The 13,577-nt window shown below is 45.1% G+C and overlaps 1 protein-coding gene across 1 annotated transcript; it reads left to right on the top strand.

Annotated features, from left to right (window-relative positions):
* Window positions 1-7,292: 7,292 nt before the first annotated feature.
* Window positions 7,293-13,436, top strand: TP53I3 (tumor protein p53 inducible protein 3). The gene is given in 8 exon segments (XM_010592037.3): window positions 7,293-7,544; window positions 7,657-7,726; window positions 8,910-9,266; window positions 10,522-10,734; window positions 11,747-11,825; window positions 11,827-11,933; window positions 12,745-12,752; window positions 12,815-13,436. Coding segments are annotated over 8 exon segments (1,122 nt in total). The 5' UTR covers window positions 7,293-7,439; the 3' UTR covers window positions 12,998-13,436.
* Window positions 13,437-13,577: the final 141 nt, after the last annotated feature.

Raw genomic sequence — 13,577 nt, 5'->3', positions numbered from 1 at the left:
AGGATGAAAGAAAAATTAGTTAGAAATAGAGAGTATGAACCAAAAAAGGGAAGAGAAAGAAAATATGCTGATCATAAGGGTTAATATAACTGATCAAATATTATGTATGATTCTAAGCTTCCTGGCTTTCTGGCTGCCCCTGCCAAAAAGAGAGAGACAAAAGGAAAAAAAAAAATCAATTACATAGCTTTAATTTTCAAAAATGAGGAAGCATGCTAACTTCTCAGAGTAGAACAATGGCATTCACTCCAGAGCAAGTACTCAAGGCCTGGTCAATCTATGTTTATAACCATCATGAGACATATATAACTCCTTAGCTTGAGGTTTTCTGAAAGTGCAATACTTTAGCAGTTCTTCCCTAACTTAAGTGCACCCAGTCTCTTAGGGAATGACCTTCCTTCCCACTTGGTCTCCTGACTCACAGGAGACGGGGCAAGACTAGATCCAGAAGGGAGAAGTTTAGACATCAGCTTTCCCAGCATAACTTAGCCATTTCTACCTATGACTGCTGCTTTCCTCTTCCAGGTGTGGACGGTAATGTGATCCTGGACTTCACTGGTAGCTCTTACTGGGAGAAGCAGCTCCACTGTTTGACTGCTGATGGTTGATGAATTTTTTATGGCCTCATGGGAGGAGCAAAAGTCAACAGACCTCTGCTTTCCAGGCTGTTGTTTAAGCAAGGAAGTCTGAAGGCCAGCCTGCTGAGGTCCAGGGACATAAGGGCAGGTTACAGACAAGGGCAGAGGTGAAAACGTTCTGGGCACTGCCCTTGTATTATGACCACGTGACCCAGACCTGCAGTAAAAATGGTGTGGTGGGGGTACTTGACTTCCTCTAACTTCACGAGGGGGAAGGCGAAGCAAGATCAAGACTGATTTCTATGAGGTGGAGGTCAGACATGCCTCCTCCCTCCAACCTTTTTACCAGTTCTGACAAGAACCAGCCCTCCCACAGCACTCTCTACATCTCTGCTGGGTTTGATGATTCGTTGCGATGGCCACACAGAACTCACAGACCATACTCACAGTTACAGGGTTTATTAGGGAAGTAAGAGGTTACAGCACAGGTTCAGGAACGCTAAGCACACAGTTCTTTGATCAGGACAGCCTCTTCTAAGCTGGGCCCACAGGCAGGTCTCTGTCTGGCCCTCAGCCCCTCAGCCCAGCCTCTGCCCTTCTTGGGCAAATGTTACAAAGCTTTTTAGCACCTTGTTTGTGTAGTCCCACCCATCATTGTATGGGAGTAACAGAGATTATGGCTAGAAGGGCTACATTAAGTCATTCACTGCACTGCACCCACCTTGGTTGATATGATTCCTGCTTATTACCCTTTCCTGACGTTGCCAACTTTCCCTCCTTTGGAGGGGATGATAAGGCTCATCCTAACTCATGCTCCATCAGACAACTCAGTCCCTTTATTTTCTCATTAGACTCTCATTTACTCTTCTTCTCTGCCAGGTCCTAGATTAACATTGGAATTCCCATGCTTTCAGGAATTTAGATTAATTGATGCTCCTTCCTCCTTCTTGGCTCTGTCCAGACTCCTCAGGCCAGAGCTGGCTCTAGGGCCAACCAGGCATGCTCTGATTTTCCCATCACTTCAAAGACCCCTCAAAGTTACATGAAATCAAGAGGACCTTATCCATACCCTCTCTTTTTTGTATTAATTTTATTTTTTTGTCGTTGAGAATATACACAGCAAAACATACACCAATTCAACAGCTTCTACATGTACAATTCACTGATACTGATTACATTCTTTGAGTTGTGCAACCATTCTCACCCTCCTTTTCTTACTTGTTCCTTTCCCATTAACATAAACTCACTGCCCCCTGAGGTTCCTATCTAATCTTTAGAGTTGCTGTTGTCAACTTGATCCCATATACCAAAAAAAGCCCATTACCATCAAGTCTGACACACAGCAACCCTATAAGAGAGAGTAGAACTGCCCCATGGGGTTTCCAAGGAGCACCTAGTAGATTCGAACTGCTGACCTTTTGGTTAGCAGTCATAGCTCTTAACCACTACATCAGCAGGGTTTCCTTATAGGTAGATCTTAAAAGAGTACAATGCTCAGGGCAGACATTCTTTACTAGATAAGCTAAACTATTGTTTGGTTTTCCGAAGAGTTCAGGGAATAGTTTTGGTTTAAGGTTTAAAGATTATCTCAGTAGTGTCAAGGGTTTATCCATTTTCCATGGCTCCAGAAAATTTGAATTCTGTGAGAATTTGAAATTCCGTTCTGCATTTTCCCCCTTTTGATCAGGATTCTTCTACAGAATCTTTGATCAAAATGTTCAGTAATGGTAGCTGGGCACCACCCAGTTCTTTTGGTCTCATGGCAAAGGGAGCAGTTGTTCAGGCAGGCAATTAACCACGCATGCCATTTCCTCCTCCTACTCCTGATTCTCCTTCTTCCTCTGTTGCTCCAGGCAAACTGACACTAATTGTTGTGCCTTGAATAGCTACTTGAAAGCTTTTAAGATCCCAGGCACTACACAGCAAACTAGGAGGTAGAACAGAAGCACTAAACATGTTATTAGGCCAGTTAACTGGGATGTCCCATGAAACCAGGACCCTAAGCCTCCAAACCAAGAAGCCAAATTCCATGAGGTGTTTGGTTTACATAAGAAGCCTCAGCAGCTATTCTTTGTGTGTGTGTGTGTGTGTGTGTGTGTGTGTGATTGTCATAAATATACCTATCACACTTTTGCCAACTCAAAAAAAAAAAAAAAAACAAACCCATTGCCATCAAGTAATAGCAGCCCTATACCCCCCCAGAAAAACCAAACCCATTGCTGTCAAGTCAATGTCAACCCATAGCGACCCTATAGGACAGAGCAGTACTGCCCCATAGGGTTTCCAAGGAGTGCTGGTGGATTCGAACTGCTGACCTTTTGATTAGCAGCTAAGTTCTTAACCACTGCGCCACCACGGCTCCTTAAACCTGCATAGCAGTCTGTTAATGGTGTTCTGAGTTGTTTATTTTGACACCAGGAAAAAGGATACAAAAATAAATTCAAAGAAATAAAAACCCTGCAGTTCTAAATTTGAATTGGAAATAGCAGTTAGAATTCTTGATATATTTTCTCTTAAAAAAAAAAAAAGGTATTTCCTAGCTGTATTCATTGAAAAGGACGAAGGAAGGCAGGGAGAAAGCGTGGAGCGATACAGGCTATAAATGGCACAAGTGTTTCAGCCCTTCCCACTGCCAAGTTCCCTGAGCAGGTCTGCCCTGAGAACACCCCTTAACCAGGTGGTACCAACACCTGCATAGGCCACACTCCATTCTCAGTAGCCTACACATCACAGAAACCCTTGAGATTTGAGAATCATCCTTGGGATCCTATTATCATAGTAAAAAGGCTGAGTGGAACAGGGGCTGTTTTCTTGCCTCCCTGGCCTACACATAAAACCAAAACCAAACCCATTGCCATCGAGTTGATTCCAACTCACAGCAACCCTATAGGACAGAGTAGAACTGCCCCATAGAGTTTCCAAGGAGCGCCTGGTAGATTTGAACTGCCAATCTTTTGGTTAGCAGCTGTAGCACTTAACCACTACACCACCAGGGTTTCCATAAAGGAAGAGGGAATTAGAGCAAGGATGCAGCTGCCTCCACTTTTGGCAAGGATTTTCCCTTCTTAAAATACTATCACTTTCCTCCTTGGTCTCTTTCAAGGACTCAAAGTCTGCAATATCCCATTTAAATGTGTGACCATTCATTTGGTCAACAAACCTCCACTGAACACTTATATGATAGGCACTGTGCTATGCACAGGGGATACTGACATGACAAAATACTGCCTGACTCCACAGTCTGGTGGGGAAGAAAGGCAGATAATAGAACGTTACCAGTGCTATAAAAGAGGTAGTATACAGACAGCCTAACTATCCTTGAAGGAGCCCCAGTGGCACAGTGGTTAAAGTGATTGCTAAATGAAAGGTCAGAGGTTCAAAACCACCAGCAGCTCTGCAGGAGAAATATGTGACAGTCTCCATAGAGATTTACAGCCTTGGAAACCCTATGAGATGGCTATGAATCAACCCAATGGCAGTGGGTGGGTAACTATCCCTGAGGAGCCTTTTACAATTTTTTATCAGGTATCTATTGCTTCATAACAAATCACGTCAAAAATTAGTGACTTAAAACAATCATTTTATTTGCAACCAATTTTATCAACAGTTGGTCACGTTGTAGAGGAAAAATATCACAAAGTTTAGTAAAACACAAAGAAAGTTTTATTTGGCATACACTCAAAAAGGCAAAAGTGGGAAAAAAGACAAGCATGCTGCTAGAGCCATGTCTGCCCAAGTCCAAGAAACATTACAGAGTCATCAGTATATATTAACATTACAAAATGGGCAAAACCATTGAAAGTTTCACCTTTTCACAGATTGGCTAGAAGCTGTGATGCTACATTTTGAATTTTCTTAACAATCATTGGTACAATTTTCAGTATAGTCATGGGGGTCTTCATTTGTCCAACAAATCTTACTATTCACTAAATGCTAATAAAAAAAGATAGAATTGTGACCCTAATACTCCACATGTTTTCTCCTTTTCAAAATGGGCTATTGAGAGCTTGACATAACTAATACGATGATGAACCTCTAAGTTTTCCTTTTTTCTGCTTGCCTTCTCCTTTCTGCATACCTTTATTAATGGCTTTGTTTTCTTCTGTCTGGCCACCTGTGACTTATGACCCCTCACATAAAGATTAGAGCCCAGATGCCTGGTCTGTAAATCTTTAGCCTGGGCATGTATCTCTTTATCTTATGTAACTCATCCAGCCATCTGCGGGGTACGTGCCAGAAAAGATACTTCTAACCCTTGTAACTGTCATATATAAGCTCTAATGTAAAACTGCCTTTCGGGACTCCATAAAGACAGCCTGTGTTGCTGTCAGAATTCCCATTGGTGCCACCTCCTAAATAACCTCTCTCTCTCTTTCTGACTTGGAGTACTTTTCATTGGCTTGACTGCTCTAGGGCATGTACCCTAATCGGGCAACAGAGTGGAAAGCATATGGGTCATTACTGCTCTGTTTATGATTTGTTTATGTGAAAGCTCCCTAAAAGATGTTTTTCAAGATTGTCCTAGCTACTGCCTTTGTATCTCAGGGCCCAGTTATTATGTCCTTGTGAGTCCAGCTCCAGCTGGGTCACATTCTAGGACAAGGAACAATGGCTCCAATATTATCTCCTAAATCAGTCAGAATCAGTCTGCTTGCATGTATGTATGCCATCAAGTGGATTCCAACTCATAGTGACCCTATAAGACAGACCAGAATGCTCCATAAGGCTTCCAATGCTGTAATCTTTATAGAAGCAGCTTCCACATCTTTCTCCCTAGAAGCAGCTGGTGGGTTTGAACTGCTGACCTTTTGGTTAGCAGTGGAGCACTTAACCACTGCACCACCAGGGCTCACTTGGTATTTTTCATGTGGCTACAGTCAACTAGAAGATCATTATCTGAGGATACTTGGTCTAGGGGACCTCAGCTGAGACAACTCATCTCTGCTCCACATGGTCTCATCTTCTGGTAGCCTAGCTCAAGCTTCTTCACATAATGGTGAAAGTTTTCAGCAGCAAGAGAGGGCAAGCCCACCACAGAAGCACTTTTCATTGTTCCACTTCCCAAAGCAAGTCACATGGTCAAGCCCAAAGTCAGTGTGTGAGGGGACTAAACAGGGGTATGTTTACAGGGAGGTATGGCTCATTGGAGCCCTGGTGGCACAGTGTTTAAGAGCTTGGCTGCTAACCAAAAGGTTGGCAGTTTGAATCTATCCCATAGGGTTGCCACAAGTCTTTGATGTGGTGAAAAACAGGTGAAATTGTGCACTATAGATTAGTAAGTAACCCTGTGTGTATCTTGCTCATTGGGTAATCCATCCCTGCTCATTAAGCAAATACTTCATGGAAACCACTTTGTTAGCTTCTACAGCTCTAGTTCATTTTTCATATGGATGCATAGTATTCATCATTTATCCAGTCATTCCCCTAGTGATGGGATCTACTTTGTTTCTAGATTTTTGTTACTACGATCAATGCTGCAATGAACACCTCTGGACATGTGTTCTTACATATTGGAGTTTTTCATTTCTATGGGACAAACTCCTCATAAGTAAGTATTACAATGTTATTACCATTATTTACAGTATTTTCTAACATCTGGTAAGTCTTCCTCACTATTCTTTTTCATATACCGTATTTCATGGCCACTTATTCCTCCATATGAATTTTAACATCATTTTACTCAATTAGAAAAATACCCTATTGGAATTATTAAATTTACAACAAATTTATGTATTAATTTGGGTCTTCTCATCCAAAAACATGGTGTTTTTCCATTTGTTCAGATCTTGTTTTCTGTTCTCCAGGAATGTCAGGAGGAGAAGTGATAAGGATTCCAGGATCGCTTTTTCCCTATTTCTCCTCACTTCTCTCCTTTAGCAGCCAACTCTTTCCTCAGCAGCACCCTGCTTTCCTACACATACTCAAGATGTCTGCCCAAAGAGCAGGATCCCAGATCTATAGAATAAATGGGCTAAAAGCCTTTTTCATATCCTTGCCTTGAGGGCTGGAAGCCTGGAATAGCATTACCTGCAAAACTGGGATAAAGATTCCTTTCCAGAATAAAAAAGAAAACCTGATTTGCCTGTTATTTTTTTTAGAGACAGCAACTAACATCAACAAGCTATACGTATTTTGAAAGGGGAAAGCCTGTTCTAGTCAGCCCCACCCCTTGTGCTGCCCTGAGTCCAGCTGTCCATTCCCATCGTGGCCAATACAGACCAGGGCTCTGGGGCTCTGCTACATAAGGAAGCCCACAAGGGAGCCCAGGGCCACGACATGCCACAGTGAGCAGAGGAGAGGAGAGGAGTTAACTCACTTGGTCTCAAGTGACTGGGGTTGTGGGTGGGGGAAGGAGGTTCCCAACTCAGAGGGAGTATAATTTGCCTAATGCTCCTCATTGTTTTCCTGTTCTGCTACATAAAAAAGGAGCCCTGATGGCGCAGTGGTAAAGCACAGCTGGTAACCAAAAGGTTGGCAGGTTGGTTCGAGCCCACTAGCCGCTCAGAGGGAGAATGATTTGACAGTCTGCTCCGGTAAAGATTTACAGCCTTAGAAATTTTCTGGGGCAGTTCTACTCTGTCCTCTAGGGTTACTATGAGTCAGAATAGACTCGATGGCAGTAGTTTTTCTTTTGCTACAATAAACGGCTACTCCCATTCACCCCCTTCCAGTCTCTGTCTTCTGTGTGGTATCCGCCTGGAGGCGGCAGGGGACCTCCAAGGAAGGAAGCCAGTTCTTTCCGAGACCAACAAAGGGACTCCGGCTGGCCTGCAGAGGGCGCTGGAATATCAGCTTGGAGGCTGTGCTTCTGGAAGAACCTCAGGGCTCCCTCCCTTTTTCTAACCTGTGTCCTCAGAGAACATGTTAGTTGTGCTGTTTGACAAGCTGGGAAGACCAGAAAACCTTTAGCTAAAGGAGGTGGCCAAGCCGAGCCCAGGAGAGGATGAAGTCCTCCCCATAGTGGCTGCCAGATAGACATACTTCAGGTACCCAGAAGCCTGGTGTGGCTGGTGCAGGGCGGGACACCAGAGCCTCCCTCAAGGTGGGCCTTCAATAAATATTTACCTGACAAATGAAGAAATGGCACAGGGCCCTGCCAGTAACTCATCTGGATATGTGTGCAGAGCCAGTGTCGGGAGTTCTGAGAGGTAGAATCATTTAGCCTCCTTTGTTTCCACAAAACAAAATGCAAGGAGTGTTTGCAAAGCAGAATCCAGCCAGTGTTAATCTGTAGTCTACCCAGGCCTCCAGATAAGGAACTATCATTTATGAGTGTATGCATGTGCTAATCTCACAGGAACCCCTTTCACTATTTGCATTTTACAAATAAAAAAACCTGAGGGTCAGAAAGGTTAAAGGACATGCCCAAGGCCACACTACTATTAATCAGGGAAGCTGTGATTCAAGCCACGGTTTTTGTGGCTCCAAAGTTTGCACTCCTCACTCTGGGTGTCCGAGAGCTGGCAGGGGGCAGGTGTCTTACCAGGCATTTTCTTCTGCCTGCTGTTTGACTCACTAACACGGACTTGCTGGGGTCATTCAGACATGTGCATCAGAATCACCTGGGTCACTTTTTTCGAAATTAACATGATCAGGGCCCAAGCAAGTGTACTTTGAAAGAGCTCCTTAAGCAATCCTGATGCACACTCTGATCTAAAGTCTCTGCAGGGTCAGGGGCTCATGAGGGTTGGGGTCCATTCCTAACACAGCTCGGCACTTGATATATGGTGCCCACTCTTAAAGGAAATATTTGAGTCCAGGGTATTGTTCATAGTCCTGCTACTAACATAATTTGTGATCTTGCACAAGACATTTCCCTGTCCAGGTCTCAGTTTCTTCATTTATAAAACAAGGGGTTTAGATTAGGGAAACAGCTAAACCAAAACCCACTAGCGTCGAGTCAATTCTGACTCATAGTGACCCTAAAGGACAGAGTAGAACTGCCCCATAGAGTTTCCAAGGAGCGCCTGGCGGATTTGAACTGCCGACCTCTTGGTTAGCAGCTGTAGCACTTAATCACTATGCCACCAGGCAGGGAAACAGCTAAAGACCCTAACAATTATGACATCCATTGATTAGTGACCTACAGCCTCTTATTTGCATAAGACAAATTACCTCTCCTCTCCCTTTTTCTAGAAACCCTGGTCAACCAAAAAAAAAAAACCAAACCCGTTGCCATGGAGTAGATTCCAACTCACAGTGACCCTACAGGACAGAGTAGAACTGTTTCCAAGGAACGGTTGGAGTATTTGAACTGCTGACCTTTTGGTTAGCTGCCGAGCTCTTAACCACTGCACTGCCAGGGCTCCTACCTAAGCTGATTTACCAAAGTTGACCTTTATTTGGGAAAAAGGGGGTCAAGAATGGTGACACACAGATTTCTGATCATGCTCACCACTTGTGTGCTCCTCTCTCTGCAGAGAAAAGGCCAGTACACCCCACCTCCAGCAGCCAGCAGCATTTTGGGACTTGAGGCATCTGAACATGTGGCCAAACTGGGTCCTGGATGTCAGGGGCACTGGAAGCCTGGAGATTCAGCCATGGCTGTGCTGCCTGGTGGGGGCCAGGCTCAGTATGCCACTGTTCCCAAAGGACTCCTCATGCCCATCCCGGTGGGACTGTCCCTGTTTCAGGCTGCAGCCATCCCGGAGGCCTGGCTCACCACCTTCCAGCTGTTATATCTTCTGGGTGAGGAGCCTCCCATGTTCACTCCATTAAGCATAGCTCAATTCCTCCATAACTCAGCCTCCTCAAACTCCAACAGTCCTCCAGGGCAGCTTTGGCCTGGGCACCTACCCACACCAAGAACCAGCACCTCACCCTATTGTACCACCAGTACTGTCAGGTTCTCAAACCATGTTAGCAACGGCTTGATGTTGAAGCTGAAAATCATGATTAGCAGATAGAACACCTGTAAAGCACTTGACAGAAGCCATGTGCACACCTTCACAACGCAGGTCCAGCAGTAGTTCCAGGTTCTAAAAATCAGCTGAGCTTCTCTGAGAGCCCAAGTACAGAAGAAGGTGCCATTCTGTCAACTCATTTATTCCTCCCCAAGCCTGCTGAGGCCAGCCACGAGTTCACATGAGGGAGCCTAAAGAGACTTCGCTCCTGCCTTTAGGGAGCTCAATGTAACTAGGAAGACAAGATATAGACACGGGAATTTCACAGGAAACAATTAGACAACCATAGAGTTACCAAGTGTGGTGCTGTTTCCAACAACAACAGAAGCTCAAGATGGGAAAGTCGACGTAGGCAAGGATAGTCAGAGAAGGCTTCCCAAAACAGCAGGACTTGAGGGGTAGAGTTGTGATGGATAGAAGGTATGCCGAACATCAGGGGTGACCCAAGACAGAGCGTCAAGGTGAGATGGGCTGCTCTGCTCAGGGGTGAGGGCTGACTACTGTCACTTGTGAGAGATGAGTCTGGTGCCAGACTGTGGTGGCTTTGAATGCCAGGCTGTCTGGACTTGATGAAGAAGCCAGTGGTGAACCACCTTACATTCTGAGCAGGAAGTGACATAACGAAAGCCCCATATTAGGAGGAGCCTGGTGGCTGGCTGTGCTCCTTGTGGTGGTAAGGAGATAAATGGGTGCGTGAAAGCAGCTAGAGGAGGTCACAGGAAGAATGAATGGTGGTTATTCACTCTTGTTGACGTATACAGCAGAGATGTGCATTTTGGCGTTATTTCATAGGTAAAACAGAGATTATGGATATAGCATCTAATAACTGTTTTAAAAGGTTGTTTTCCACTTTGAATAGAGGCAATACAACAAAAAAGAACTGCCTATATAGACAAAAAGGAAGTTAAGAGGGTTTAAGAGATTCGGCATTTGGTGGTCCTGGGGCCAGGTCATCATGGTAGAGTGTGCCTGTGTGGGGAATGTGTGAATGTGTAGCAGTTGCAAAATAAAGAGAATTATTCCTGTACTTACTGTCATAGGAAATGTTCAGGCCAGACAGTTTGTGCTAATCCATGTGGGGTCAAGTGGTGTGGGCACAGCTGCCATCCAACTCACCCAGATGGCTGGAGCTATTCTTCTGGTCATGGCTGGCTCACAGCACAAGCTTCGAATGGCAGAAAAGCTTGGAGCAGCTGCTGGATTCGATTACAAAGAAGAGGACTTTTGTGAAGCAACACTGAAATTCACCAAAGGTAAACAACTGCTTCTGCAGCTCAGCAGGAATGTCAGAGATGATTAAATAAATCCTCACCAGCTTCAAGGTTGCCAGGACTCTGCTAAATGCACAACAGCTGGCCTGGTCAAACTCTAGTACTCTGGGGTCTGACCACTGGGGACAGGCAGTCGGTATTTAGGACTGAGATCATTTCCATATGCATTCCTGCAAATGATATAATTCATACACGTTTTAGAAGCTGGATAATTATCAAGAGTTGACTTGGAATTTTCCAAAACCTCTTCTTCCCAACCAGCCACTCCATAGTGAGTTAATACCAGGCTTGAGGCACTGTTTGGATCTGGAGCTAGTAGGGTTGGGGTAATAGGGTTGTGCATGCGTCTGCATTACAAAGCCAAACATGTATGTTTTTGGCTCATCCCTTTCAGTTTTTCATATGAGTAGATAATCCAGTGCAGATACTTTGTAACTTAGATATGAACAACTAACCTGCCCTGTAGCCTGGGTAGACCTCCCCTGTTCTGTTCTCACTTATACCTGGGTGCCAGTGCACACTGTACTTAAGTGGTGGTAACAGGAGACACCAAGTCATGGTTTCAGCTCGTTTCCTTCTTGCTGCTCTCTTATGACTAGGGGATCATAAAAGATGAACTATTCACACATGCCATAATAGAGTTCAGCTACTTAAACTACATTTATAACAATGTTTCCATGAGCAATGTTGCTAGTTCCAACCTATAAATTTACCACTTGCACCTGTACTTAATTTATACCCATATATCCACAAACTTTCAAATCCACCAGGCGCTCCTTGGAAACTCTATGGGGCAGTTCTACTCCGTCCTATATGGTCGCTATGAATCGGAATCAACTCAAAGGCAGTGGTGGGTTGGATCCACAAATTTAGGGTGGCTGTGAGTTGGAACCAACTCCATGGCACCTAGGAACCCATAAATATACCATGGAGTCTTATTTTACACCAAGTTTTCTGGGTCTGACTGGCATTACAAATCTGTTTCATGTGAAACGTGCTGGAGCCAACCTTATTCTAGACTGTGTAGGCGGATCTCACTGGGAGAAGAATGTCAACTGCCTGGCTGTTGATGGTTCTCCATGGTCTGATGCGAGTAGCTAACATCAATGGGCCTCTGTTATCCAAGCTACTTTTTAAAGGAGGAAGCCTAATCACCAGTCTGCTAAAATATAGACAAATAGGTACGTGATGTGTGAAAGAAAACACATGGTTTCATTTACATAAAAGTGTGAGAAAGGAAGCTTTGTCACATCTTAGGTTAGGGAGTTTATGTAGAAACCTGCCCCCCGGGGTATATATGTACCCTGATTTCAGAGAACCAATTAGGGTTGGTCAACAGAAACCTCAACATCTGGGAAAAAGGGTGGCTAATGCTTCATACATAAACTTTCTAACAAAATGAACAAAGTATTTAGCATATTAGGAAGTACTTCTAATAGTTCCAAGATTTTGTTTCCAAAGGCACTCTCCTCAGTGTACTAAGAAAGTAATACATGTTACAGAAGTCTGTGTGGCATTCTAGCAGGCACCAACTTCGGGAAAGTTTCCCAATATGGCTTCCACAACCGTTGGAGGAAAGGAGCTCAAACATCCCTTTTGCACAGAGCCTATATAAGTCCTATCTGTGGCTGCCTCTCGCTTGAAGCTTTTATTTAGAAACAGCCCTCTGGCCATTATTGACCCCAAAACCAAAACCAAACCCGGTGCCATCAAGTCGATTCCGACTCATAATGATCCTATAGGAAAGAGTATAACTGCCCTATAGAGTTTCCAAGGACTGCTGACCCTTATGGTTAGCAGCCGTAGCACTTAACGGCTATGCCACCGGGGTTTCGGGTCAATGGCCATTATTGACAGTAGTATTTCACTCGGAGCTTCAGTCCTTATCTGGTACAGAACAGAGGTTACGCATTTGGGGGCCGGCGCACACACGCTAGGAAGTGAAGAAGGTACCCCTGTGTGCTTTTTCAGGTGTGTACCCGTTTCAGAGAGATCAAAAAGTATGGGAAGCGGCAGGGTAAGGTCTCAGTCCAGGCTGACGGATTCCTTTTCCATATCTTAGTATAAGCAAATGCTGGTGAAGGCTTCCACGGAACGAGCTCTGCCTCACTTCTCCAGGAAGGACCCCCAACGTCTATTGCCACTTCTGGATAGAGTCTACCTGTTGATGGAAATCCAAGAGGCCCATGTGTACACGGAGACTGACAAGAACATGGGCAAAATCGTCATGAAGCTGCCCCAGTGAAGGCACAGGGTACAGGACACTCCACCCTAGGCCTTCTCAGAGTAAACTTGGAGAAAATTCACAGGCAAGAGTTCGGGTGCTATTCCCAGACCCACCCTAAAACACTGCCCCTTCTCGACCTTTTCAACTGACCCATGTTAAGCTGGCGTTAAGAAACAAAGAGGGTGGAGTTGAAGTGTGGTGTGCTCACTGGCGACCCCAGCTCGCAAACTAGCGCTGACTGGCCGGGTGAGATGGGAGCTGGGATGACTGACAGGGGGATTACAGGAAGAGGCCACAGAGGTGTGGTGGGGGGGGGAGACGCAGAGAGGGCACTTGCCCCCAGACGCAAGTCCAAGAGGGCATCAGACAAGGCACCCCTGGGCGCTACAAACATGAAGGCGCCTGAGACAGCCGGACAAAGGACCGGGAAAAGCGTTTCCGCTGACGCATCGTCGCTATCTATTCATCTTGAAATTGGGGGGGGGGGCGCAATTCAGAGATTGCCCCTGGGGGCTGGAATTGGCGGGGCAGGGGCGGGGGGGAGGGGCAATTCAGAGACTGCCCCTGGGCGCTCGTTACCCTCGCTAAAGCTCTGAGA

Source organism: Loxodonta africana, chromosome 12 (assembly GCF_030014295.1).
Source record: "Loxodonta africana isolate mLoxAfr1 chromosome 12, mLoxAfr1.hap2, whole genome shotgun sequence".
Taxonomy (NCBI): Eukaryota; Metazoa; Chordata; class Mammalia; order Proboscidea; family Elephantidae; genus Loxodonta; species Loxodonta africana.
Note: the sequence above shows the minus strand (reverse complement) of the source record. Positions and strands in the feature narration are given on the sequence as shown.